This window comes from Rhipicephalus microplus, chromosome 3 (assembly GCF_043290135.1).
Source record: "Rhipicephalus microplus isolate Deutch F79 chromosome 3, USDA_Rmic, whole genome shotgun sequence".
Lineage (NCBI taxonomy): Eukaryota > Metazoa > Arthropoda > Arachnida > Ixodida > Ixodidae > Rhipicephalus > Rhipicephalus microplus.
The window spans coordinates 96326137-96353606 of NC_134702.1; the positions used below are offsets into that span (position 1 = coordinate 96326137).

A 27470-nucleotide genomic window follows, 5' to 3' on the forward strand; every position below is an offset into this window, starting at 1 on the left:
GCGTGTGTGGTTGTGTTGCAAGATACTGTATGATATCGGTGGACGTGTGCGCAGGCATGCAATCAATTGATTGATTATTATGTGGGGTTAAACGCCCCAAAATCACCCTATGATTATGAGAGACACCGAAGTGGAGGGCTCCGGAAATGTCGACCACCTGGGGGTTCTTTAACCTGCCCTCCAATCTGAGCACACGAGCCTGCAGCATTCTCGCATCTATCGAAAAGGAGGCATACAATCAAGGTTTTTGTGTGTGTGTGCATATCTTTTATATTACTTTTCGATATGCGTCAGTTGCCCTGCGTATCGAAAAAAGTTCTTCACATTCTTTTATTCGCATGTTCTCCATAATAGCAGGCATACAGAGTCTTGGCCTGCAGGTTCTTTAACTTATCAGATCACTTGCGCTATTCCTCTGTCAAATATACTGCGACAGTGAGTTTGAATAATGGTTGGGGTTTCACGTCTCAAGATAACGCTATGATTATGAAAGACGCTCTACTGGTGGGCTCGGGAAATTTCGATCACTGTAGGTATTTAATGTGCATGTAAATCTATGTACGTACATGGGCCTCTAGCACTTCGTCTACATTGAAATGCGGTCACCGCGGCCGGGTTCAACCCCGCGACATTCGTCTAAACACTTGAGCACCATGGCTGCAATGCCACCGCGGAGCGTTTTCAGAACGCATTGTAGCTGTGGAGTAACACGCGAATTGCCGGACAACGCTAATTGACACCGGTATGAAAGGAGCACACCTGTGGGCGCACGTGGCGTACTAAGTAAAGACCCTGGCGGTTATTTGGGAGAGCCTTGAGTCATAGTCAATCTTTCAATACTCATTGTTATTAGTATATATAACTACCTTTACAGACACAGCGGCTCAATTCTCTGTCGTTCTCTTTCTCTCTCTCTCTCTCTTATTTAATGTTCGCCCCACACTACATAAACGAAACGTAAACGTGTATGAAATATGAGTCAAAGAATTTTCGCCGTCAGACCAATACAGAAATGAATGAAAACAGATCGTCTCGCAAACGCTGCTCACCTACAGCTTCGCCAAAAACCAAACCTCTTCCGGCTGCCAAAGCAATCGTTTTTCCCGGAAACGCAACGCCATCTCAAAGACAGGCGCCTGATTGAAAAGAAACAACGCGGTCATTGCTATCGCATCAGGCAGAAGAAGACGAGACGGTAGGCGGAGGTCGCATATACGCGATGGGGCAAACCGCCAACCGAGCAGGAGACAGCCAGCGCCGTTCTTTCGTCGTCTTGTTTTACTTCCATGGTTTGTCAGGTTGCTGGAGCTGCTTGGGCGACGAAGGCATTGTGCCCGATCCATTTTATTGACGCGACGAGAGGAGCCTCATTAACAGCGTGTTACATCGTCGTCGGGCGTGTCATTTATTTCCGAGCGTTGGCGCCGACAGCACCTCCCCTCTGCTCTGTGGAGTCGAAGGCTTTGCTTGCCGCCTCTGCGGCTCTATAACGCTGGCGGCGCTATAACAGCGAATAGGCTTACCTCGCATCGTTCCCCTTAGTTGCGTGCAGCGGGTCTACGCTCTGAGCCCCGTCACATCCGTACAAAGCTCAAACGAAACTGCGATGTCTTGGTGTAGGATGAAGGATGCAAAGTATATGGACCTCATCAGCATCCTGTCAGCACCGTGTTTTCGGGGGGCGTTTGTCGGCGAGGCTTATAGCGAGTACGCCGTCAGTCTCTGTATTGAGCCGGCGGTGTTCATTGGATCGTACGATCTGGACATCGTATACTGGCAGCGGTGGTGCGTGTATATATATTCCGTTTGGTGCAGTATTCTCTCTTTTGACGTACGCGCGTATTATGCGTCTGATATCTGGATGTATATAGTTTGTATGAGCAGGCTTTGTCCGAGAACGGGGATGCTTTGGCGGGTGGACTTTTCATGCCCCTACTTTCCGCCCTTGCGCCAGCGACTTAGGGATGAGATTCAGCGGAATGAAAAACGTGGCCAAGTTCGTTTTGATTCGTGGTCGGAAAAAGTGTGGCTAAAACGACGCGCACCACTAGGACACATGTCGATGCATGTCGTCCTGTGTCCTGTTCATGTGAGTGGTTTTAGCCACGCCTTTTCAAAAACATTGTGAAGGAACGAGACACAGCGTGCATCTAGGCTTGTTAATATGTGACGTAGATAAATATGTGACGTTAATATGTGACGAGACCTTGTTACTTTAAAGAAATTCCAACTAATAAAGTATAAGAAAATTGACTCAAATTTATGTTTTTTTTTTTGTCTTTTTCAAGTGTCCTGATTGTCCCTCCTCCTAAGACATCTGAATATAAGATACTGTCGAGCGATATTAGATATTTTTGTAAGATACCATGAGGCGTATGATGCAACTTTCTAGCTCCTTTGTCCTGCCTTCAGCCCATTTCCAGTAGCACTGACTTTCCGAGAAAGAGAAGAAACTTTATTTAGACCATTGGTTTAAGGAACAAGGCCCGCCTGAACGGCGGGTCAGTAACCTTGAGCTTTCTCTCACTCAGTGATCAGTAGTCCACGCCGCGAGGTTCGCCCTGTCCTCCGAAATAAGATTGCCATCGCGTAAAAGCCTTGACGAAGCTATATGCAAATTGGCAGCAGTGAGAAACTTTTCGGTGACCCGATCGGAAGCGCCCGATGTGCGCGCTCTTGTTGCGACATGCGCTTGCTCCCATGCCCTGCACGAAACTTTGGGACAAATACCTCTTTGGAGGGGTTTCAGAGAGATTGGCTTTGTTTCTTTTTTTCTTCGGAGTGCCGTAATATATTTATACAATACCGCGTACCCCGTGTGGGTGTGTGGGCGTCAACATGAGTGACGTAGGCGCTACTAACGGAGTCGACATATGAGAGAGAGAAAGGAGGAGAGGCACACACTCTTGTGCGCGTGCACCCGGGTGCTGCTCGTAGAAGGATCAAAGCGGAGATTTCGACGGCAGTCAGAGGGAGCAAACAAGGGACCTCAGCCCACCCGGGGAGTCAAAAGAGGCAAATAGTTAGCTGCAACATTACTGCAACACACTCCACGGGGCTGGGACCCTTCTGCTACACATAATCCAACGTAATGCACCTTTTTTGTGTGTACGAATTTATCTAATGATTAGAGAACTGAAAATTTGACGAGATGGTGCGTAGCTTTTGGAAACATTAGAGCATGAAACCAGACTTTCTCGAGGACGACAGACACGGGACGTACACAGGAGCTCCCGTCCTGCGTCTACCGGTCTCATGAATATCTAGTTTTGCACTCTCTTCCCAAATTTATCGCGTGTTTGTCGGTGCATCTTTGAATGATTTTGAGGATGTTACTGACCGCGCTTGATATTTCCGTTTTATTTTATTTTTGCTTGTTAATAAATTTGAAAATGTGGCAGGTTCTCTTCTTAATATTCATGTACATCGGTGGGTCTCGCGCGCTCAAGGAGCAACGTAGACACTACACAGATGTGAAAAGACGCTTACTCGTGCCATCAGTTATCCAACAAGGTTGAATTCTTACCCTTGTCACCTAGCCGAAATGAATAATCAGTGTAGCATGTCCACGTAAGATGTCGCGACATCGAGGAAATTCCCTTCACCACACCAGCATCCCAATAGGGTAATTTTATAGCTTGCTATGGTCGCTTACCTTCGTCTGCGATGGTGATTTACTGGTGCACGACTCAACGGTCGCTGGATTGTCTGGCGAGTTTTGCCGTGTTTTTTTCTCTCATTTTGACCTTGTTTTTCATTCTTTTTTATTATATTACTTTTGTTGGCATACTGAATTTTATATGCCTTTTACCATTTTGTTGTTCTCATTTATTGATGTCCCTTCTCCCACAAAATGTCCTAGACATTGTAACCCGTGATTTATTGGAATAAATAAATAAATAAATAAAATGCTACTGATCGTCACAAACTGTACCACCACCATGACGAGAAAAAAAAACTTCGAGTATAAGAAGTGAATTCTCCCGGACATAGAAGTCTGGCAGTTTGGGCTAGCTGGTATGACATGACTACAGTCTCTTGTCTCTTTGTCATCGTTCTGTTCCCACGCTATAACTGTCATCTTCCGGACTGCTTCGTTCATATGAACGCATTTCGTCTTCTATTTTGTGTTGTTCGCCCAGAACGCTAATTAAATGCCCGTTTGGACGATTCGGCGGAGGCTTTCGGTTCTCGCAACGACTTTGTTCGGCGTACCAGCTTTGTACTTCGTTGATGCGGGCACCAGCGTTCGTTTCTCTGGCGACTTCGACGGAGAAGATGCAAACAAGGATGAGCGTGCAAGAAGTATCGCTCTGCGGATTTCCTTTCGTTTGCCCTTCATCCTGCTTCGAGAAACGTTACGACGGCGTCTTTTTTTTTTCTTCATCGCAGAACCATCCTAGCTTTGCTTTGTCCTCACCGTCTCGACGTTACGTACAGCCTGAGCGTGGGAGCACGCGAGACCCTATAGCTGCGTGCGTACATCTCATTGTCTCCGTTCACGCGTGACCTACCGTCCCACATGCCAGCCCCACCCTCCTCTCTCTCTCTTTCTCAATCGCAGTATTGTCTATCGTCCTCTTTCTGTCTCCTACTCTCTCTTTCTGCGCCTCGCGCCCAGTTTGTTTGCGTTTCTTTCGCGTCTTCTCTTCCTTTCCACGTAAATTTCTTTATTCTATGATCTCTCATTTTTTTTGTCGTTATTACACATTTTGACTCTCTCCGTGAACCATGTCTTTTTTCTCCTTCCCCACTTTTATTATCGCCTTAAAGCTCAATTTGCATGTCAATCTCAACCTCTCTTTTGTTTTTGTCTCGCTTTTTTCAAAATCTCATCGAGTGCCTTAAACTCTAGAAAAACGAAAAAAAAACTTTTTCTTACTGTTTTTTTTCTTTCTTTTTTTTTCATTGAGGGCTTTCATCTATAAGGCTCTACTTGACGAGACGCATGAACTCTCCTTTGAAGTCGCTATACTCTTCTCCACAGAGTCATGGCAACCAAAAGAGAGCGTGTTTCCTTCAACAGGGTCGTATACTGGGCAAGTCAACAAGAAGTGTAACACGTATACTTCGTTTGTTCTTAGACTGTGGCCCCTTCTTTCAAAGAACCGCATCTTGTTGTCAACAGTATACGCGGATGCAGAGCGCGCGGATGGGACGCCGTCCCGTCACGAAAACCTGATGCGACTTCGCCTTCTTTCCTTATCTCTCTTCCTCTTCCATTTAATGACTTCGTACATCGGCAACTAAACACAGACCTCACTCCAATCTCCTCATCCAGGAAGACGTCATCCTTCTTTTCATCTTCTATTTAATCACTCTCTTTAACAACAACAAAAGAGAGACACCTCTTCTCAGCTGAAGACATCATTCGCTCCTTTTTTTTTTCTTTCTTGTCATCCTATAGCGGAGAACGAAAGGACACCGACGGTGGTGTGACGACGGAAGCGGAATTTCTCCCGTCTCTTCGCCCACCTTTCCCTATCCGCGGCTCCTATGCTTCACTGAGTACGCGTCGACTTCTTACCGCTCCTTTCGTCTTCCTTTTCCGTTTCCCGAAACGCCTCGCGGATAGCCCACACTTGCCAACCTACGCAACTCTCTTCCTTCTCCTTATACTGCACGTAGTTGATTGGGTTTTTCGGTGCTTGATTCAGACGAGGGAGGCTGCTTTGATCTGCTGCGAGACCCAGTCGCGCGTCCCCTGCGAACGTGATTGGAAGCTGAAAGCGTGCGTACAAAGAGCCCGTCGGTTCCCTGTTGCGCTTCTGCTGCTGCTGCTGCGGATGTCGCTTTGCCGTCTTTGTAAGCGGTTTTATCGCAGCCGCCTCCAGTGATCCAGCACTATTGTTCACCTAGTTTTTTCAGGGCTGAAATAACGAACGAACGAGATGAAAGAAGGGACAATAAAGTGGGAAAGCGAGGAGGCGACAGCCGATCTCTAGGGACCACAGCGTACGCTCTCTCTCGAGACCCACTCAAGCGGGATTAGGGAAGGAACAAATTGGCGGCACTGAATGATATGTGTGTCACGTTTTAAACAGCGCCCGCCTTGAGGATAACGAGGATGGTTGTAGTAAGAGAGGAGGCTGGGCGCGAGAAGAACTAAAAAGAAGAAAAAATGGTGCTGCTCGGTTCAGCTTTCGAACTACGGCGAAAACAAAGAGGTTGGTAATGCTACGCGACAGAGAAGGCCGGGGAAGGGAAACCCAGAAGAAAAAAAACCTTAATGGCTTGGGCACCGTGGGACAACTGTAGCTAGTGAAACTGGATCGCAGCTCGTCGAACAATGTCGGCTGTTGTGTCTTTGTACTGGTTAGCCAGTAATTCACGACTCGCTTCTGCCTGTGTGTGTGTGTGTGTGTGTGTGTGTGTGTGTGTGTGTGTGTGTGTGTGTGTGTGCGTGTGTGTGTGTGTGTGTGTGTGTGTGTGTGTGTGTGTGTGCGTGTGTGTGTGTGTGTGTGTGTGTGTGTGTGTGTGTGTGTGTGTGTGTGTGTGTGTGTGTGTGTGTGTGTGTGTGTGTGTGTGTGTGTGTGTGTGTGTGTGTGTGTGTGTGTGTGTGCGCGCGCGCGCGCGCGTGCTTTTGTCCGTGCTTTTGTGTACTTCCCATCGGTATGGTTAGTTTCAGTTACCTTGTAATAAATTGCTCCGTAATAATTTAAGAGCAGGCTGGAAAATGTGGATAAGAACCACTTGCACAATAATGCCGCTCTTTTGATGTGAATTCCTGATTTCACGTTGCCCTCGATATGCCAAGCGAAGATTGTTATTCTGAGCTGTGCTGCGCAAATACTTCGACAAGCTATTGCGATAGAATGTATTGCCAGCAGCTCCATCAAAATAATACTTATACCCAATTTTCTGTTTGGCATTTGTTGGAATATGCAGCTATCTCTTCCATCACTCTTTCAAGATTATCTTGATGAGATTGTGCACCACCGTCAGCATTACTTTCTGTGCTCTTCTTATTTCTTCATGTCCATATGATGCCGATACCACCCCAATACAGATGTAATTGCTGTTGAGTAATGCCCAGCATATCTACAGTTGAGCAGCAAGAAACGTTTTGATGCCTTTTAGAAACAAAAACTTAAATACTTGAGAAGATTTTTTTTCGCAGCAGCCTTTTTTAATATTTTAGTGAAAGGTACCACCTTCGATCATAACACCCCCCAACTTAAAAAAAGAGAGAAGAGAAAAATCACATCGAGCAGGTCTCAGACATTGATTGCTAACTGCTTCTTTGGCCTCTCCATCGGCGCGCGTCAAATTATATTGATACTACAATCGCTGTGATCTGTAACGCTAATATAAATGCAGGTTTGTACGAACAAAAAAAAAGAAGTAAATGCTGGAATGACATGAGAAGCACATTATCTTTCATACGAAGTGGAGAAAGCACGACGAGAAACTACTGTTCACCACTTCGTTTCAAAGTATGCGCCAATAAAATTGACCAACATCACCCACCGCTGTTATACAAACGGCGGAAAACACACACGCCACGTTCACTAGACTGCGCATATAACTCTTTGTCGAGGTTTTTTTTTCTCTTTACTTTTTGTAGCACCACTTCTTCGCGAACGCATCCCGCCGATATCGCGCACGAACAAACAAACAATGAACAGTTCGAAACACGCTACGTGTTCAAGGTACCCGCAGGGTCCCTCATATCAGCTCGACCTCCTCCATACATAACGGGCCTGCGCACTGTTGCGGCATCTATTTTGGCAGCGCCAAGTTCACTACTATGTTATCTGCCCTCTCCATACAGTTCCAAACGGCGGTGGTGGCGCCTCTGTTGTGTGTACGGAAGGGGACGGCTTCTGTAAGTTCTTCGGTGGGGTTGGGTGTATCGGCGTTTTATGGCCGTATCGCTGCGCGGCGAGCTCGCTCTTCTCCTCGGGGAAGCCCTTCGCGGTTTGCGCGTGGCTTTAGTCCGTGCGCTGCTCGATGGGCCGATGCCCATCCATGGATAGTATACTAGGTGCCGGGGCGCAGGACTGAAGGGGGTACGCTAGCGCGCGCGGTGGATCGTAAAAGGCGCGTAAAAGCGCGGCGAAAATGGGTCAATCGTGCGTGTCGCGTGGTCTGATTGCGCGTCGCTTCGGCGGTGGTCATCGCGGGAATTTACGCTCAACTGGGCTTCCCTTTGTGTACGCACGGGGACTGCACTAAACTGCTCCTCCTGGAGTCTCCGATAATTCGATTCTTTCTCTTTTAATATAGGAGTGTTTTTCTTTTTTTGTAACCAGAAAAGACTTCGAAGTGACATTAAAGAGAAGTGTTTTTCACCACCCCGTTGCGGTGGTGTATAGTGGCTAAGGTACTCGGCTGCTGACCCGCAAGTCGCGGAATCCAATCCTGGCTGCGGTGGCTGCATTTTCGATAGAGCTGAAAACGCTGTAGGCCCGTGTGCTCAGATTTGCCCCTAAAGCTCCACCCCTATAAAAAAAAACTTGCAAACAACGGTCTTTTTGAGATCAAAACTAGAAAAAACGACGCCATTATGGCTTACCGGACGGGACGTGAACGACAGAAAAATCGTCTGCTCCGCTCTCCTCGAGCATGCACATCACGGACGCGCCTCTTAGTGTGTGTGTCTTTTCTTTGTTAAATTAAGAAATCTGCGTGGACATGCCTCTTATCAAACGCTGGTCTGGGATTAGCACTAGTGGGTTTGCAATGTTTCACCCAAGGAAGATAATTTTTTTTTTTTAGAATTGCTGGAGTGGAAATGATTGACCAGGAGTGAAGCCGTGCCTATGGCAAGACGGCGGCTGCGGCGGCCATCTTACTGGGGGCATGATATAGTATCACCTTTCAGCGATTAAAAACGGAGTGTTTCCCTCCCACTCCCGGCGAGTTTATAGTGGAAACTTTTCGGGTCACACAGTGCTTCAAGTGCATGTTGGTGTTACTGATTTTCCGTAGTAAGCCTCTAATTGGAGGCGGAATTCTTTGGAGATTCAGTCACCATACTCGTTTGTGTGTGTTATTTCGTCCGGGACAGCTATCTTCAAAATAAAAATAACGTAGCATTTGCATTAACACACCGAAGCCGCTTGATCTTTAAGTGGGTGCTACCAGAAAAAGGGCATGTCTCCGCCATCTTGGCAGTGACAAAAGCTGGCTTCCCTTCTGCTGGCAAGGTGATGCGGGAGCTCCCACTCCAGCGATTTTTCTTTATTCCTGCTTGGTCCGACCCCTGTATTCATAAACGCTGCTTGACTTGAACTTGACTTGCCATCGACTCCAATGCAGCACGAATGCGTTTCGAACGCGCTGTCTATATGCGGTGTCAAGGCAGCACTATAGGCCGCACAAACGCAGGGAACGATCCAGATACAGGAAGGATTGCTGACAAGGAGCGACGTGGCGACGTTCTGTAGTAATCGTCATATCCGGTTCTGCCCGATTTTCCTGGGCGCACCGCCAGAGCTCCGCGTCGTCTGCTTGCTGGAAATTAGAGCACCAATTATAAATTAAATACGTGACTGCAAGATGTTTCACTGTCGTTATCGTAACTTACCGTATATACAGTATATTACGTATTTATGGCCGTTTGCGACCAAGTAAACTTTGTTGCAGTTAGCCTTCAATAATCGGCCAGGAGTGCCCCCGCATGACGAAATGTCAAAGAACACAAGCACGTCAAGTTTCCAAATTTGGTGTCAGGAGTCATTTAACAATGCTTTGATGTAACCATAGTTCTCAAGGAATGGCTTTTGGAGATAGCATTACCGAGGGGGAAGTTTGAAAACCAGGGTCATTTAGATGGTCACGCATATGTTCAACGGTCAGCAGTATGAAGTATTATTTGAATTAACCTGCCTTCGCAAGACGTGTCGATGACTGCCCAATATTGTACAATCAGACTGTTAACCATCGTGAGCTTGTTCATGGCGTAATTTTTCTCAATAGAGCCTCATCAAGTGTGATGCCCATAGAACGGCTTTTGGCTCTCTCATAGTAGAATACTTAGTACTAAATATCGTTACCCACTTATTCCAAACTGACTTTAGCTGTCAAGATTTTGCGTGCTTTGCATTGCATATGACAAAAAACTGTATCCATTATTTTTGTTCGAAAACAAAAATTCTGGCATGAAAAGGCCACTTAAGCGGTCTCCTGTAGTGCATAGTACGCGTATTTTTGAACATTTCTCTAAACGCAACCCCCTGGACAGTCTAACCGTCTCGCAGCGTCGACTCCAATTAGCCTAGGTTTTGTTATAAGCATAAGTGTACGCAAGTGACAATCTTAAGTGCATAAACCATCTGTTCTGGTTTATGGCACCTTTAAAATATGGTTAGGCTTACCAGAAACAACACAGACATGGCATCCCTGTGGTTTATATATGTCGTCTATAAAACTTACTCATTATACTTACTTTTATTTAACTATTTATTTTTATTTCCTTGATAATTTATACTTATTCCTTTCTTTTAGACTCTGCACATGCCACGTATGCTGTAAAATTTCCTTTCATAGATGACCTAAAGATATTGTGCCATCAGTGTGCCTCAGCATTCGCAGGAACTAATGTCGCAATAAACTTCTCTAAACACACTTTTCCATTGTTTTCGTTTTGTCTGTACGCACGACTACAGTGGTCGAAAGGGCTGCAGAAATGCGTACAGCGCAAGCATCGCGTACTGTGGCACACAACGCTGGCGCTAGGTGAACCACAACATGTACGTGTGCTGCGTTGTGTGTACGTTACACATAACGTCGCGGTAATTCAGCGCTGTAGCATGCTTCGATTACGAACCGAGGCGACGTTTTATATTCTTCGTCTCCAAGAAAGCGATATGCACATGACACACATACACAGCGCTACTGTGTATCTGTGTAAGTGTGCCTACTGTGTGACTACTGTGTGACTACTGTGTGACTACTGTGTTGATGTGTGACTACCGTGCATACCGCTTTTTATGTGTACTATGTGTGTTTCACTGCGTTCTGTCTTGAATTCGCTACAGCAATAAATACACACAAGCGTTCTTATCGCGTATTGCGTCGCCGTATCGCACACACTGGTGTTAGGGCACCGTGCGAAGGACTCGTATGCAGCGTTGCCTGTGGAAGCACCTGTCATGCTTTAATGCATTTCCGCCAGTGAAAAAAAAAGAAAAGTGCGTGAAAAACTGACGGTAGTCATATACATCTAACCAGATATATTGTATATTGCTGGTGGTGAATGTTATTATTTACAACATTTAATCTTTTGACACTAGGCATAGTAAAATACAGTGTCAAATCTGCAAAGTTTCAAATCGAACTTTATCTCTGCAGAAAGCATAGCAGTGAGCGATGAAATCTTCCATAAATTCAACTATCATTGTATTTAGGTCTAAATAATTATAATTATCAAATACGGTTGGCTGGTGAAAGCTTATTAACCGTCGTTAGAGACGTGACTAGCGCGCGGTGGGCTCCTCTCACGTTGGGTGACATTTTTATTGCAATAGCAATTATATAGTTACTCTGGACGAGTTTCTGTCATCAGCATCGCCGCCATGTTTCGTATAAAGTTCAAGTTGATAACATATTCCCGCGCATCGTACGCTCTCTCCGCGTGCAAACGCGTGCGAGCGGGGCCGATAATCGAACGCGGCTGAAGCAGAGATCGAACGAGCCGACCCTACTCCCTCACTCGGAGGGCATATGCGATAACATGAAACCTCGGGAGGCTTACCGTCGAGTGCTCTAGGAACGAGGAAACGCCACGCTCACATTTAACGAGCATGAAGGTACGCGGTAACGGAGGGATCTTGCCCATGCCGCAACGACCAGCTTTGATTCCAAGAGCGCAGTCGCAATCACTGACGCGCACGCTATCACCATTCGACGAGCTGCCCTCAAAACATGAAGACCGTGCAGAGAGAACATCTGTTTCTGGGGTGTCCGTATTGTCTTGTAGCAGCGTATTGTAGAGTAATGCGATATGATATTGAAAAGAGTTAGCTGCCAGCGGGTCTTTGTATATTATTACAATATATTGCTATCACATTCCTTGCTTCACACTTGCGGTGAAACTAGGGGTTTTTTTTCGTACTTGTTTGGGCCACTTAGTATACCTTGATATTCAAGCCGTGCACATACATAAAAACAAAAAAGAACGGATGACACACTTGTATTATCAATTGTTCTCTGTCTCTTTCTTATCGTAATAACAATGAATGAGTTGTTGGTACCATTAACTACCCCTTTCGACTTGGTTGTAGTGAAAGCAGATAATCGCCGCCAAGTACGCCTGCGTTGGTTGAGAACAACTTATTCTGCCTTCGCTGTTAAACTAGGACCCTTTTTTTTTCTGCGCTCCCTCTTTGATATGCACAACAGATGACGTAAGCTCATTTTTTAACTCTCTGCAGCCATCCAGTCGCTGGACTCCCTGAACGAGCAGATCGTGCGCTACGTTCTGAGCTCGCCCGGAGGTGGACCACCGGACGACAACGCCTTGGCCGAGGGACACCAACAGCAGCGGCCCCTGCAGTCGGAAGAACCACAACAGCAGGGCAAGCACCGCCCCGTGCAGGGCACCAACAGGGCAGCGGCCGGAGCACGGACGACAGGCGAGGGTGCGACGCTTGTACGTGGTGGCCATGAGCAGCAGGTGGCGCTGCAGTCCTCGATGGCGCTCATGCGCAGACTACTGGTGGACGCCCAGGCCAAGTTCCGAAACATGATGGACGACAACAAGGCGCTCGCCTCGCGCATCGACGGCGACCTACAACAGGTATAAGTGCCTCGGTATTTGTCATTTATTAAATCAAAGTCAATTCCACTTCACGGGAAAGTCATAAACACTGCAGAGCATCGGTTCGCCTGTAATTCTCTTGCATTATGATAAAGGGCAGGACATACAGACACAGGCACAAAAAGAATTTTATGACGCCACAACCGTCTACTGACCACTGAAGAAGTGTACAGCAACTGAAAAGAAAGTATTTGTACCTCTTCTACAATCATTACGTACGAAGTAGCTGAGCTCTCTGTTATTTTTTTTTGTATTTGTCTTGGGTTCCATCTACTCTTTTTAGATGCGAATCATCTTATGGTGGAGCTCAATCCAGTGTGCGGCGTGCCTACCCTACAGCGCATGGGCGTCCCCCCCCCCTCTATCTCCTCTCCAATGCTCCCCCTCTTTCACCTCGCTCTACCGACACAGGCAGAGTCTGCTAGCCTACGCTCGCTCCCCATTTCCCTCTCTCCTCTAGGCATCCCTCCCCGCGGTGTTTACACCCCCATTGCGCGTACGTAGCCCCTCCCTATCTCTCACCTCGCAACGCCGACGCAGGCAGCGTCTGCTAGCCTACCCTCGCTTCCGCTCTCTCGCTTCCCCTCTCTCGCTCCTCCAGGCATCCCTCCCTGTTGCGCTTACACCCCCATTGCGCATGCGCGTCCCCTCGCCCTCTCCTCTCTTACGCTCCTTCCTCGGTCACCTTGCAACGCTGACGTAGGCAGCGTCTCCTAGCGAGTTTCTTGATTGGAAAAACCGATATAATTTTCTGGTTTCGTCCAGTGATAATTATACCTGCTTTGCGATTATTTATTTTCTGTTTTAATGTCTCTCTTTTACTGTTTTCCTACTGCTTGCTCCTTCGAGGACAGCGCCCATAACTTTCGGCGCTACCTCGGACGTACAAAATAGCCCTTGGGTATTTTGTCCGTCCGAGGTACACGGGCAACTTCTGGTGTCCCAAACGTCCAGCTTGCTTGGCATATATATCAAACGTGGTACCTGCGTGACTCCACCTCGAGAAATGAGGCTACCAGGCACCAACGCGGAAATAAGACGATGACAACGTGGTATTTCAAACTGCGTCGCAGTTATAGGGGGCTAAAAATCAGCCAAATACAGGACCTCACTCAAGCTCACTGAAGATACGTATTTTGCTCTACGGGCTAACTAGGACTCGGACTCATTACTTTTTTTCTCAGCCAAACTCACTAGTACGCAGTCTCCTAAACGTTTTTCTGAACGGGCTCTCAGATTTGAACTCTCTAACATATTACTGCGCCGGACTCACTCAGATTCACTTTCACAGCTTTACCTGAGCATGAGTGAGTGAACTCCTGGTTCCGTTTGCGTAAAAATTGGTTTTTCGATCATCGGGTCAATGCTCTTTAATGCCGACATCTCACATAATTGGCGCTCTACGACATTCCTTTCATCGTACACTTTGGAATACGAGTTATCAGGGCTTCCAATCCAGTAAGTAGATTTCTATGAAACACGCTACTCGAAGACGTATTTTTATCAAGAACTTCTCGTGAAAGAGATTGCAACAAAAAGTAATGCCCCCCCCCACCCCCCTTCTTTCTAATCCATGCTCCTAATTCATAAATATTGACCTGCTGCATGAACGCCATTACGTCGAGATACTTGTGAACTGACTACAGTATAAATTTGAGTCGATACAAAGCTGATAGCAATGATGAACATGAGTAGAAAAGGACTAATAAAGCACTCTGAATTCAAAAAGGGCGTGGTTCTTTTTTTCCTCCTTCAATACGCTTCTTACAGTTGCTGTCTCCTCCTCGCCACTGGTTTCTTCATAAAACACGCGGACAATGTCATCACTAAGCGTACAGAGAATACGAATTTTGCTGTTTTTGTCGAATATATGCCCCTATTCCACAATCGAAAACACACAAAATGAAGTGAGATCACTCGACCATGTCCGATAGTACTGCCAGACAGGACAGAATGATTGTGCGGCAAAGCAATGTAGGAGAAAGTTTGAGACTGATATACATTGCATATGCACCAATAGAGAGCCTATATCCTCGTGACGTCAATTGAACCGACTGATGGCGTCACTAATTGCGCCGAGATGATAACGCGCTTGTTATCTGTGTTTTTTAGGCTGACTAGGTAATATTCAAGGAGAAGGCCCTAAATACCCCATGAGAAGGGGATCTTCAACGAAAATTCGTCGCGAGAGCAGTGCAGCGAGTTGTACCGAGTGACACCTCAAGCTGCTCATTAACTTAGTCGTTGTGGTGCTCGCGTGCTCTAAATATGTTTTAAAACCTGCGCTCATGGCCTTTACCTTAATTACGGCTACAGAGTAACGTGAAAAGGGCGCGTTGTCGATGACGCTGAGTTAGAGCCTAATGGGTTGAGTACGGACAACCCTAAACGTGAACTAGTTGCCCCGCCGTGGTGGTCTAGTGGCTAAGGTACTCGGCTGCTGACCCGCAGATCGCGGGATCGAACCCCGGCTGTGGCGGCTGCATTTTCGATGGAGGCGGAAACGTTGTAGGCCCGTGTGCTCAGATTTGGGTGCACGTGAAAGAACCCCAAGTGGTCGAAATTTTTGGAGCCCTCCACTATGACGCCTCTCATAATCATAAGGTGGTTTCGGGACGTTAAACCTCACATATCACATATCAAACATGAACCAGTCGCTGAAGTTGGCTTCTCCACTCACACAGCATGCATGAGGCAAAGCACGCTTCTGGTTTCAAACCTCGTTAGTCGAGCGTTTGCGGGTAGTCTACGAAAGCATTTCCCGCGATACCGACTGCTCAGTCAACGTTATCAATAATAATAATAATAATAATAATAATAATAATAATAATAATAATAATAATAATAATAATAATAATAATAATAATAATAATAATAATGTACTGAAAACGTATTATTATTATTATTATTATTATTATTATTATTATTATTATTATTATTACTATTATTATTATTATTATTATTATTATTATTATTCAATAACAATGCTAATGAGGCTGACGGGCTTCAGTCGTGACTCTTTAAAAACAATTTACCCTCTTTGAAGAGTTTGTATCGGCCCCCAAGAATAATCCTTATCTGGCTTGCGTGCATTTGTTATTGCGAAAACACAGCGTTTTCCTTGTCAAAACGCTGTGCCGCGCCTATATCGCACCGCATGGCGTTCGTGGCTCTCAAACCATCAGCGCGCTGTTTGCTAGCGATGAAATTAAGCAGTCGACGTACACGATGATCTTTTTTTTTTCTTTTTCAATGTTTATCTTTCTTTTTTTGCCGAACGAAAACACGCTTCAAAGATTGCAACTCTTTCTAGCATTCTAAGGCTACGCTCAATCCCGGCAAGTTTCTCAAAGCAGCTCAACGATTTCATTCATCTGACAGCTATCCGAACTAAGCCGGTATTAATTGGGAGCTTCGAAAATAAGAGGGACACGTCCTTCTCTCCTCTTGTGTGTGCTTGTTTACGATGCGTAGAGTGCTTTTGAGACGTATATTTATGCAATTTTTCGGCGAGGCATCACAAAACGTTGCACCTAAGCGGTGCATTGTGTCATTGAGAACGGGCCTAATGCTGATCGATAATGAGTATTCATGGTTACCAATTAAAAAAATGATTGGTCATTAAGATTGCGTCGATATTGCACGGCATAAAATTAGAGCTTTGAAGTAACCTGAAACGTAAATGCTTGAAGTACGCTCTACGCAGCTATATTCAATATTTTGGGCGAGGGGATGGTGGTCTGCTTAATAACCCCCAAAACAGGGGACCAATACGAATACTGGGTAGGCTAACCCACAGCGTTACTTGGGGAAGAGCGTTAGTTGAAATATTATAACACTCCTTTTCAAAAGCGCGTGGACGTTGTGCCTTTCTCCAATGACATACATACATACATACATACATACATACATACATACATACATACATACATACATACATACATACATACATACATACATGCATACATGCATACATGCATGCATACATGCATACATGCATGCATACATGCATACATACATGCATGCATACATGCATACATGCATACATACATACATACATGCATACATACATACATGCATACATACATACATACATACATACATACATACATACATACATACATACATACATACATACATACATACATACATACATACATACATACATACACGCGTACATACATACATACACGCGTACATACATACACGCGTACATACATACATGCGTACATACATACATGCGTACATACATACATGCGTACATACATACATACATACATACATGCGTACATACATACATACATACATACATGCGTACATACATACATACATACATACATACATACATACATACATACATACATACATACATACATACATACATACATACATACATACATACATACATACATACATACATGCATACATGCATACATGCATGCATACAGTATTTGAATTGATCTAAATAGGTCTTACCCTATGAAAAATGATAGCTAAAAATACGACGAGAGAACTGTTTTTCTCCAGTTTGCTCCAGAAACAATCAAGATCAAAATCAAGAGCTGCATCAGCTACATTCGGCTTGCACAAGAGCTGTCGTTGGGCATTGCGCAACTTAAATAATCGAACAGCTGTTATTACACAGAAAACTATATCTTGCAAGCAAGGCTTCATTGGCTACCACGAGCGGTAGTTACCGGACTGCTCACCAGTGCTGAAGCGCTTTTACGGGCAAACCTTCTAGCGAGTGCGAGCCTAGAAAAGTTGGCGCCGGATTGTGTTCGAAAGTGCAGAATTTCAAAAAAAAATTTTGAGCTGCAACGCTCTCGTTACATCAATATACAGGGATTAAATTAGAGAGAAATAAAAAAGTGAAAGGTGCAAGACATTTTGTCCAAAAAAAAAAGAAGAGGGTTGAGGGGGAGAGGGATACTAAGAAAGGGAGTATATAGAAAGTTCACAACACGCACACGCCACATGCATGATTAATTGTTCGTCCTTCAGTTTACTTCACGAGGGCACGTGATAAATTGGTTGTCGCCCTAGAGAAACACGGGAGCAGCTGCTCTGTAAATTTTTACATCGTATACACCAAAGATCAAAGCAGCGAAAGATGGAGTAATTCCCGATCATTCTTTTGGAAAAGTAACGTCCATAGTTCTCTCGCCCGACAAGTAATATCGACCGCTTTATTTACGCTGCATAACTGGAACTCATCGAAGCCCGTTCGATACGCACAACACCTGTCCGAGAAACTGGAAATTCTTCAATGCCGCCCCTCGAACAGCCTCAGATACATACGTTGTTTTGTTGTTCTATTACTTTTTCCGTGTGCGCGATATGAGCTTCTCTTGCCCGCCTGCTTCTACACACTTTCCCACTCATCCCGTTCGCGTGATAACGTTCCGCCGCGACCGACGTCATTAACGCGCCGCCTGGCAGATAAATTAGGGCGGCAGCTTGCTCGGGAACACGTCAGGCCACACACGCGCACGTGCGTGGAGTGTACGCACACGCATAACATCACGCGAGAAGCTCTCGAAATTAACGCGCTTGAAGCGAGCTTGCGCGCCACGAATTCCTCATGAACCGTGCAAAGTATTTTCGTGGCGGTTCTTATACGGTGAGGGCCGCGACGTCGGATGCTTTATATGTTACCAGAATCATGTAACTTTTCGTGGCGTCGTCGAGAAGAGTCATGTATAAACGCGCGAGAAAACATTAATTCATTAGGCGTCATCACCCAAGAACTTCCTGTATGAAACACGTGTGTATAACACGTCATCGCTTCCCATCGTCACCCTCTGCCACCTACGTGATACTCAAAGAAGCTGTGTCCTTCGAGATCGGTATTTCCTAAGGACACGGCTTCCTCGTTTCCCTCGACCTGTATACGCAACACGCTTTCACCCGATATCTCCACCTCGCTTTGTCTCTTTTCTCAACGTGGTATTGGCTCGAGCTGTCTTTTGAGATCGGTATTTCCTCCTGCCCTCTGCCTCCTTTCTACAGCTTGCAGAGCTGACCGTGAACCCTTATTAGCTTTCCCTGTGCGCGGATATACGAAGCCACTCTTGTTTTCTTTTTTTTTTTGTTCTTAGCGGTGCTTGCTAAAGAACGATTGCTGACAAGGGTTTTTTTTTTTTCGAGCGGTACTTTCTTTTGTTTGTTTCGTTTCGCACTACGCTTATCCGAAGCGGTCCGCTTTGCTGTGCAGGCGACAGCAACACACTCGAAGCGCGCGCCCCAAACTGATCCTGTTAGGGGCCTCACTTTTATGGGACGACGGTGGCCGCAACCATGCAGTCCAAACAACAACCTCCTCCTCCGCGTGACCTTAAGCCGTCCGAGCCGGAATTCGAGAGCTTTACCTGTACCTACGCTGGAACGCGCGAGTTTTACCTCGGGCAGACTGTTATTTGCAACAGATGTACTTCAAGTCCAATTGCACATTTCTTCCTTTCTTTCTTTCTTTCTTTCTTTCTTTTTTTCTTTCTTTTCCTACTTTTTGCTATTGTTTCTTCTTTTATCTTTCTCTAGTTCTTCTTTCTCTCCTTCCTTTTCGTCGTTTTTTAACAACTATTAAACGAATTAATTAATTTTGCACCATGCTCCGAACCCGAACCATTTGTTTGCTCAATTTTTCTTCACCTGAGTAGCGCTCGTTTGCAACTTGGAAGCCTCCGCCATACGCCTGTTATATGCATTCTTTCCGGCTTTTTATGTTATATTTATCTTGCTGCATGCAATTGACGAAGACTCGCCTTGGAAGCTTGGCTTCTGAAATACTGCTGCGCCGCGTGGGTGTACGTTCTATTCGTCATTATTTCTTCCGTATTTCGACAGCGTCGGTATGCGAAAACACCGCGAAATCAAATTTAAGTGCACCTTAAACAAACTCTGGTGGTCAAAGTCATTGCGTGTACGTCATAACCATGTCGTGGTAATGGCTTAACGTAAAACCTAAAATTAAGGGAAAGAACATTATCACTGAACTCTATTGGGCATCGATACTTATCCTCTTCTCTGGTGGAGGATATACTGGTGGAGGTGGCGGACCCACCTACAATAGGCATGCGCCGACTTACATTCAGAATATTCCCATCTACTGCTCGTTTCAATCCACTGCAATGTCACAAATGTCAATCATGATTGAACGCACAACGAAATATATTACAAAACACTGCTCCAATACACATCCGAGGAGTATAGCCAGAATTTTCTAAACGGCAAAACCTCCTTAGGATCTACGCTTGTTCATTGTGCGTTTTCCGGCACAACACCTGCAGGGTACCCACTATATGTTATGACGTTGAGGATTAAGGGCATTAGCACATACAAGGTACCCGATAAAGATAACACTGGCATCACGGCACAGCACATTCAAGGTACCCCCAATGAGTAATGACTATGACGAAGACGCTCATGACGGTAAATAATGAGCGCGTTCCAGACCACACATCCTCCTTTTTTTCCATGGATGAAAGTGATCGCGACACGCAAAGCGGCAACGCCGACAAGAAGCTGCTACTCTGAGGGTGAGAGCGCCGCATTCGGCAGCTCAACGCGTACGAAGACAGCAAGCCAACCTCGGAGGCGAGTGCTCTGGAAGCAGTGGCAAAACGGCAACGCCGACAACAAGCTGATACCCCTGGAATGAAAGGCGTGAGAAGCGGCCGCTCAACGGCAGAAACACATTTTATATACTGCACACACGCGTTGTCACTCATTTACATGCGCGAGTGGAGAATGTTATGTATGATTTACGGTAAGAATGATCCCCAGTGCTTTGTCCACTAGTCATGATTCACTACGGGGTGATGCGTAGATTTTCTTTCTAGAAATAAGGAAACGGGTTGAAACTGCCTTTTGTGCATGTTCTTGTGCGTATTTTTATATGTGCATGTATTCAAAATTCGAAATTGTCAGAAGGGGCTAAACTGTCCCCTTGTATCCAACGCCTGTGGCTACGCCAGTAGTACACGCACGCATAACACGCACCTTAAAGCGTGCATATGGTACAATATATGCATCAAGCGTTATATTTAAGCGACTACTTACACAAATTTTAGGTGCTTTCGGTTTATTGCTCGTGAAGAAAACGCTGTCGAGAACGATGAGGATTATATTGTGGCTAACACGAATGCAATAAGAGTGTTTTCAATACCGTTACACTAAAAATTCACGCCAGTGATTTCGATATAAGAAGAGGGTTGTTTCACAGTGTCCTGTAAACAGATTGAGGTCACGGTGAGACAGCAGCCAGCGACATACTAGCAGCAGCTTTGTCACCTGCTGTCATTCGTATGGAGAGCGCATGAATAACGGTGAGCGAATCCTACAGCTACTTCTCCAATTTTCTAACGACTATTTCATTGAAGCTGGCTTGCAGATGATGGGTAACGAAAAGTTTAAAATTAAAGCAAAATATAGGTCTTGCCATTTTTGCTGTGAGGAAAGCCTGCGTACAGAGGAGACGAAAAATGTCTCTCTTGCACTACCTAGAAATTGTGTCATTATTCCTTTAAGTTTGGTGAATTGGTTATTAACAACAGCAACAGCAACAACAACAAAAAAATTGCTAAGGAGGTATATGTTTGCAACTTCAGCTACCGCGACGTTTAAATCACCATCCTGGGCGTTATTCTTCGGTACAATGTGCCAATTGGCGTGTCGCAGGTCCCTTTAATTAGGGAGGTGATCGCCAGGCTAATTCTAAGGGCCGAAGTAACGGCCTCCCGAACTGCACCACGAAAGCGCGGACAATTTAGAAGTAATCCTAATTGGTGCGCCAGTGGACGCCGGCTGTGGTCCAAAGAACGAGTCAGAGCTGAGACTTGATAAAAAAACAAAATTATATTTTCAAATATGGCAGATGCGACGATACACAAATATGCACACTCGACAATAGTTGAATACGATATGTCACCAAACAACCTACTACACAGCAATATCAGCTACACTCGAAACAACGGACACAAATAACAATACGCGCTACAATGCAATCACATGCATCCAACAATTAAGACACTTAAAGACCAAAGAGTTCGAAAACTTATTCAGTCCGAAGTCCTTGGAACAAAGTCGGAATGATACTCTTCCAAGAACCACTCACTCAGTGTCCAGCGCTGTTGTCGATCCCCTGCCCCCGAGGTTTCTCTGCCAGGAAACTTGGCCGCTCTGCAAGCATTAAGCTTCTTCGCCGGTGACACGTCGGCTTCTCACGCGTTGCGATTGCAGGACGCGTCTTCGCTCTCTGGCGGTAGACTCACACTATTCTTCTTGTGGTAGCACCAGCCTTCACCCTTCAGGCGGAAACCCTCTTCATCACCCGCTTTGTCACTGACGACAAAACCTTCGCCGACATGGCGGAATGACCCTACGCACACTTGCGCAAAACTTCCTTCATCTCCTGCCTACGCACGCAGGCGTAAACTGTCTTCGTCTCCTGCTTTGTCACTGAGGACAAAGTCTTCGCCGACACGGTGGAATGACCCTACGCACGCTGGCACAAACTTCCTTCTTCTCCTGATCTTCCTTCTCCACCGCTCGCTTAAATACCTTTCGCGCTAGTATCCAGAAAATTTTAATCGTTTCGTCGGCGCGATGCACAGCCAAGGCTGGGGAAAGAGCGAGACGTTTTGTGGACCGTCCGCGACTCGTGACGCAACTCTACATCTCCACGACCCTTTCCTTCCAGATCTTTACAGGGCGTGCTCGGAGGCCATTGTGAGGAGGTTGGTCGCCGAAACTACGCTTCCGAGGGGGAGAGACGGCTTGCCCGGGAAGCTTCGGATGCTCGTTTTCTTCTTTGGCGTTGACCTTGAGGCGCCCCTCCGGCGCCCGGCACCGTCACCGCCGCCAGAGCTTGGCGGTGCGCTCCCTTTCTGAGCGCTCGTTTGTGACAAGGCGTCAGTGGAGGTGCATCGACGTCAAACGGTGTTATAGCGGCTAAACGTTGTGCAAGATCTCATCTACGAATGCACAATAAACAATCAACTCCTTTTGTAAAGCCACATGTAAAGGGTCAAGCAAGCAAGTAAGCAAACAAGTCATCTGAATTCATCGGCGCTCATGGTGTGTTCCTTGAGTTCATCTTTGACGGGCCATGTGGTCAGCTGGGCTCGTGGCACCCTTGCAGCGGGAGTGGAGTGGCTTGGACACCGCGTATTTCAGTTCCTCTACGCTGGTGTTGTCCTTCCTCAGACAATGGTTTTGCAAACCTCAGTGACGCCTTATTTCTTCCTCTCTATTTTACGAGTTTGCTGAGTAACTGCTCTTCCGTTAATTTATAACTTATTTATTGCTTCGCGGTTCCGTTCTTATACCACCCTTCTTCTATGAGACCATACACATCATACCTACGCCATTACACGAAAAACGGCTTGGTGGCCACAGGAAGCTAGTTGAAGTCACCTGGACACAGTAAAATTCAGGCCTCCACAGTTCATGTAAGTGCTGAGGGACAATCGCAAGTGTATACATGTAGCTTTGGACGCTATGTGCATGTCTCTCGGCTCCAGGCTTTTGCACCTGAGTCAAACTTCAACGATACGAAGCCGGGACTTTCGACTTCAAGTTACATGACAATGAAATAAATAAGCCTACTCGAAAACCTCAATTTGTTTTAAGCTCATAATCAAGGCCTTGTCGATGCTTTGCGATAGCTCAGAGTGAATACATAGCTAGATTCTGTAGGTATGTAGTATCTCAATATCCTATGCAAAGAACCTACATCATGGTCGGGTGGCTAAGACACTTGTTCCACGGTTGTGGTACACCCCAGATGGCAGCCCAGGAGCTTATAATGGAGTTGTGGGGGTAGAGCTCGGGTTGACCTGTTCAATCAGGTCAGGGCCGGAACCTGGCCGGGCTGTGCCTCACTCCTCACTTAAGAATCGGCAGGCGGGTTAGCAGGGCGCTTTCAAGCTACGGCGGGTAAGCTCTGAGGAGCTGACAAGGGTTGACCTCCATAGATGGGAGGCGATGGGAAAGTAGGGTTTACCTGCAGTTCTGCCATACTTTTTTCCTTTTTCGCTATATCACCCATATATTAGCTTTAGTATGAGTACAGCTACTTTAAATTTAATCATTACTCTCATTATCAAAGTACGGTGTTGTTATAGTAGGCTTCATCATCATGATCATCAGCATCATTCAAACTATAGCCACTCTAGGCATATCAGTAATCATCTGAGGCATTTATCAAATGTATTTCACCATATCCATCGCTATCATCATCATTTCAGCTCAGTGGTGGTCATAAACTGTGTTCTGATGGTGCTTGCAGCAACACGAAAGGCTACTACAGACACAATGCTCAGTACAAACTTCTTACTTGTTCTGCGGCTCGAAAATACATATTGGTCGTTTTAGATTATTCATACTTTGTAATCTAAGGCCCATCAAGACGCTCCTCTGCCGCCATAGATTTGAACTTCGGCGAAGACGAAGCATTGTCATTATTAGCCCCCCCTTATTCAAGATATCTAAACGAAAAGTATGTTTTAGGGGCGAAACTCCTGAAGCCGTAGATCTGACGATTGTACGTGACCGCCTAGCTCTCAGCAGGTGCGGACGGACAGACAAACAGACAGTCAGATGTACGGACGGACCTACAGACGAACAGACGGGTGGACAAACAGATGAGCAGACAGACAGACGGACTGTCTGTGTGACTTTTACCAAGTTGATGCCTTTTCGGCATCTGCGATAGCATGCCAAAGGTGGCCGGATGCGACGTCGTAAATCCACCTTGAACATGTGTCGCTATTTTAATACATGACATCAGCTATAACCGAAGAGTCTTGATATCAAGCTGCTGCTTCGTTCCCATACTCAACTACATCACTGTATCTCGCGACTGGAAAATGTGTCTGGAGCGCTTTCCGCGATACGAGGTAGATTCAAATAACTTGATTTTGAAGTAACTGGGGCCTGTCACAACTGGGCTGTGGCAAGTGAATCTTAGTTTGCCATTTAGGTATAAAATTTTGGAAAGGTTAGCAGTGCTATTGTTCTTTGTGCTGACTTCAGCGCTTGTTATAAAGGTTCTGGGTGTTCCAATACATATAATAGTAAGAGTACTTTGTGAATTGGATCAAATACTCAGCTGCTGAACTCGGATACTCAGCTTCTGGGCTCAAATATTTGCATTCCCATAATTCCGACTGTTGCCAAACATTGGTTAGTGTGGTCTAGTGCTAGCTAATTTATACCAGTGTTAAGTAGGTTGTTGACGTGGTTGGTGGTGCACGATCAGCCGTTGTTTGGAGCACACGGGTGTTCCTTTTAAAAAATATTTTAATGCGTCTCTTGGATAAACTGACTAACATAATGTTCTTTGTTTTCGGACAGGTGTTTAAAGCAACGAATTCGTTCCCTTGCACTCGCTCCTTGCAGGCTCATCAAGAAGTTTCACAGTTGCGCGCCGAGCTGCAGGACACGAACAGCCGTATCTCCAGCATGGCCGCCGCAGTGCAGATACCATCGGCGAAATCGGGTAGCCCGGCATTCCTTTGCTCCAACGCGGGCTACTCGTCTACCCTCTCTTCTTCCGGCGAGCCCCCTCCGCCGCCGGCGCCAATGTCCTCGTCGTGCCCTCCCAACATTCCTCAGCAGATCGTACCCAATCTACTGAAGCCCTGCCCAAGATGTCAAGGTTTGTATGTGCCTGTGCAGTTACTCGTTTTTCTTTGACCCTGCAGAGTTAAAATTGTGACCTCCTTGTTCGTGCCTGGGGCTCCGAGATTACTATAACCTACATTTCAAACACCGTGCTTCCAACGAGTGCAAACTGAAAGCTCGTAGCCTTCGATGTCTTTTCTCGTTTACTTGGAGGTAACCATCGCTTGGGTAGGTATATGGACATTGTCTGTAAAAAGCTGACTGGGGTGAAGTTCACAGTCGACCGTGTAAGATGATGCAAAGTGCAAAATTCTATATGGTGTAAATCCAGAGCAGCATCTGTGCAAGCTATTACGTTAGAAGTATGCAAATGAAATTGTCGTGAAAAAGGCTCGAAAAAGAATACGCCGGAACACGGTGACAAGTGGGAATGTTACACGAAATAAGGCCAAAGCTCATTCGTATAATGCAACCTGGCGTAACTGAACAAAATGCTGTCGTAAAGACACGCAGCCGCAACTGCGAGTGAAGCGACCTTTGTGTTGTGTGTGGCTTCAACGCAAAGTTTGCGACAAGTGTGCAACACCAACAAAGGCATGAGATCTCTACTTATTTACATAAAGATATGGTGCGCGCGGCCGCGGTTGGCCTGCACGGCGACTCACAGTACGGAGTTCCTGGCGGAGATACGTAGTCCTCTCCCCAGTACTCTTTAATGCGCCTTTTGCGCGTGAGGGGGCTTGCATGGGAAGTTGTAATATTAGCCCCAAGAGAGTTTGCAAAGAGTTCTAGAAAGAACTCTTTTCCAGCTTTCGCTGTGACTGTGCTGCCCTTTCCTAGCAGGCCTGGTGTTTTTTTTTTTTGTAAAAACGATAGTCATTGTTGAGATACTTCAATGAAGACATTTTGGTCGGCCTGCCTGCCTGCCTGCCTGCCTGCCTGCCTGCCTGCCTGCCTGCCTGTCTGCCTGTCTGCCTGTCTGTCTGTCTGCCTGTCTGTCTGCCTGTCTGTCTGCCTGTCTGCCTGCCTGCCTGCCTGCCTGCCTGCCTGCCTGCCTGCCTGCCTGCCTGCCTGTCTGTCTGTCTGTCTGTCTGTCTGTCTGTCCGTCCGTCCGTCCGTCCGTCCGTCTGTCTGTCTGTCTGTCTGTCTGTCTGTCTGTCTGTCTGTCTGTCTGTCAAGCAAACCTATTCAGCCATCCGGCCCAAGATTAAGCACTTCCTCAGTACCCAGCCATCTTGAATGGGTGGCTGCGTTTATACCTGTCAAATAGTCGATGAAAAATAGAATATCAGGCATATCTTAGGCGCAACTTCAGTACCTACGTATTAGTTGCTGTGTTTCTTTATTAGGAAATGCATGAGTATGCATTTCTAAAGATTCTAGTGTTCCTTAGGCTGCGCTGAAAATGCGGTGCTTTGCACGAAGTAAAGCCGGCAGAAGACTTCTTTTTCGTTAGGCATATAAGGCTTTCACCTTGACGAATGTTCACGAACACTGTGGTGACAGGAGACGTGGATATTACAGAGGGCCTTCTCGATGACGGCTACCGGGCGGCGGACTCGAAGGAGTCTAAGGCAGCCGTGAGCGTGCAGACGGACGAGGTGACGACGACTACCTGCGCTAAGGCGTCGAACGTGAACGGAGGCGGTCGCGACTCGACCGATGACGACGAGGAGGCCGACTGCCTTCCGCTCGAGGAACGACTTCAACGACTGCGGGAAGACAAGCGGCAGCTCGCACAGCACAACATGAACCTGCAAAAGGAGCTCGACGAGCTGAGGGCTGCACAGGACAAGCAGAAGGTGTGCGCCATCGAAGAGCACGAGAGAATGCAAGCGGAGCTCAGCAGCGCCAAGGACGCCCTGTCAGGTAGGTGGCACTACCTCTGTGTTTCTCTTCACTGCGAGAATGAAAAAAAAGTGAAACATTAAGGGCTCGCTTTTCTTGGTTAGACACAATATTAACCAGAGCCAACAGGCGATACAGCCAAAAAATTTATAGGGTATGATATTTGTAGTATTGATAATATATATGTCAAGAAAGCAAACTACACGAAACGACAAGTTGTCGCTGGTAA

At 46.2% G+C, this 27470-nt stretch overlaps 1 protein-coding gene across 6 annotated transcripts in view; it reads left to right on the forward strand.

Moving 5' to 3' along the window:
• Positions 1 to 27470, forward strand: part of LOC119172198 (kazrin) — a 262749-nt gene that overhangs the window by 144366 nt on the left and 90913 nt on the right. For all 6 annotated transcript variants that reach the window (XR_012894322.1, XR_012894323.1, XM_075890024.1 and 3 more), the window contains exons 2-4: positions 12381 to 12745; positions 25169 to 25427; positions 26918 to 27262. Coding sequence is in view for 4 of the 6 variants with exons in the window: in XM_075890024.1 (XP_075746139.1) it covers positions 12381 to 12745; positions 25169 to 25427; positions 26918 to 27262 (969 nt within the window). In the remaining 2 variants the exon portion in view is untranslated. The remainder of the gene's footprint in view (positions 1 to 12380; positions 12746 to 25168; positions 25428 to 26917; positions 27263 to 27470) is intronic.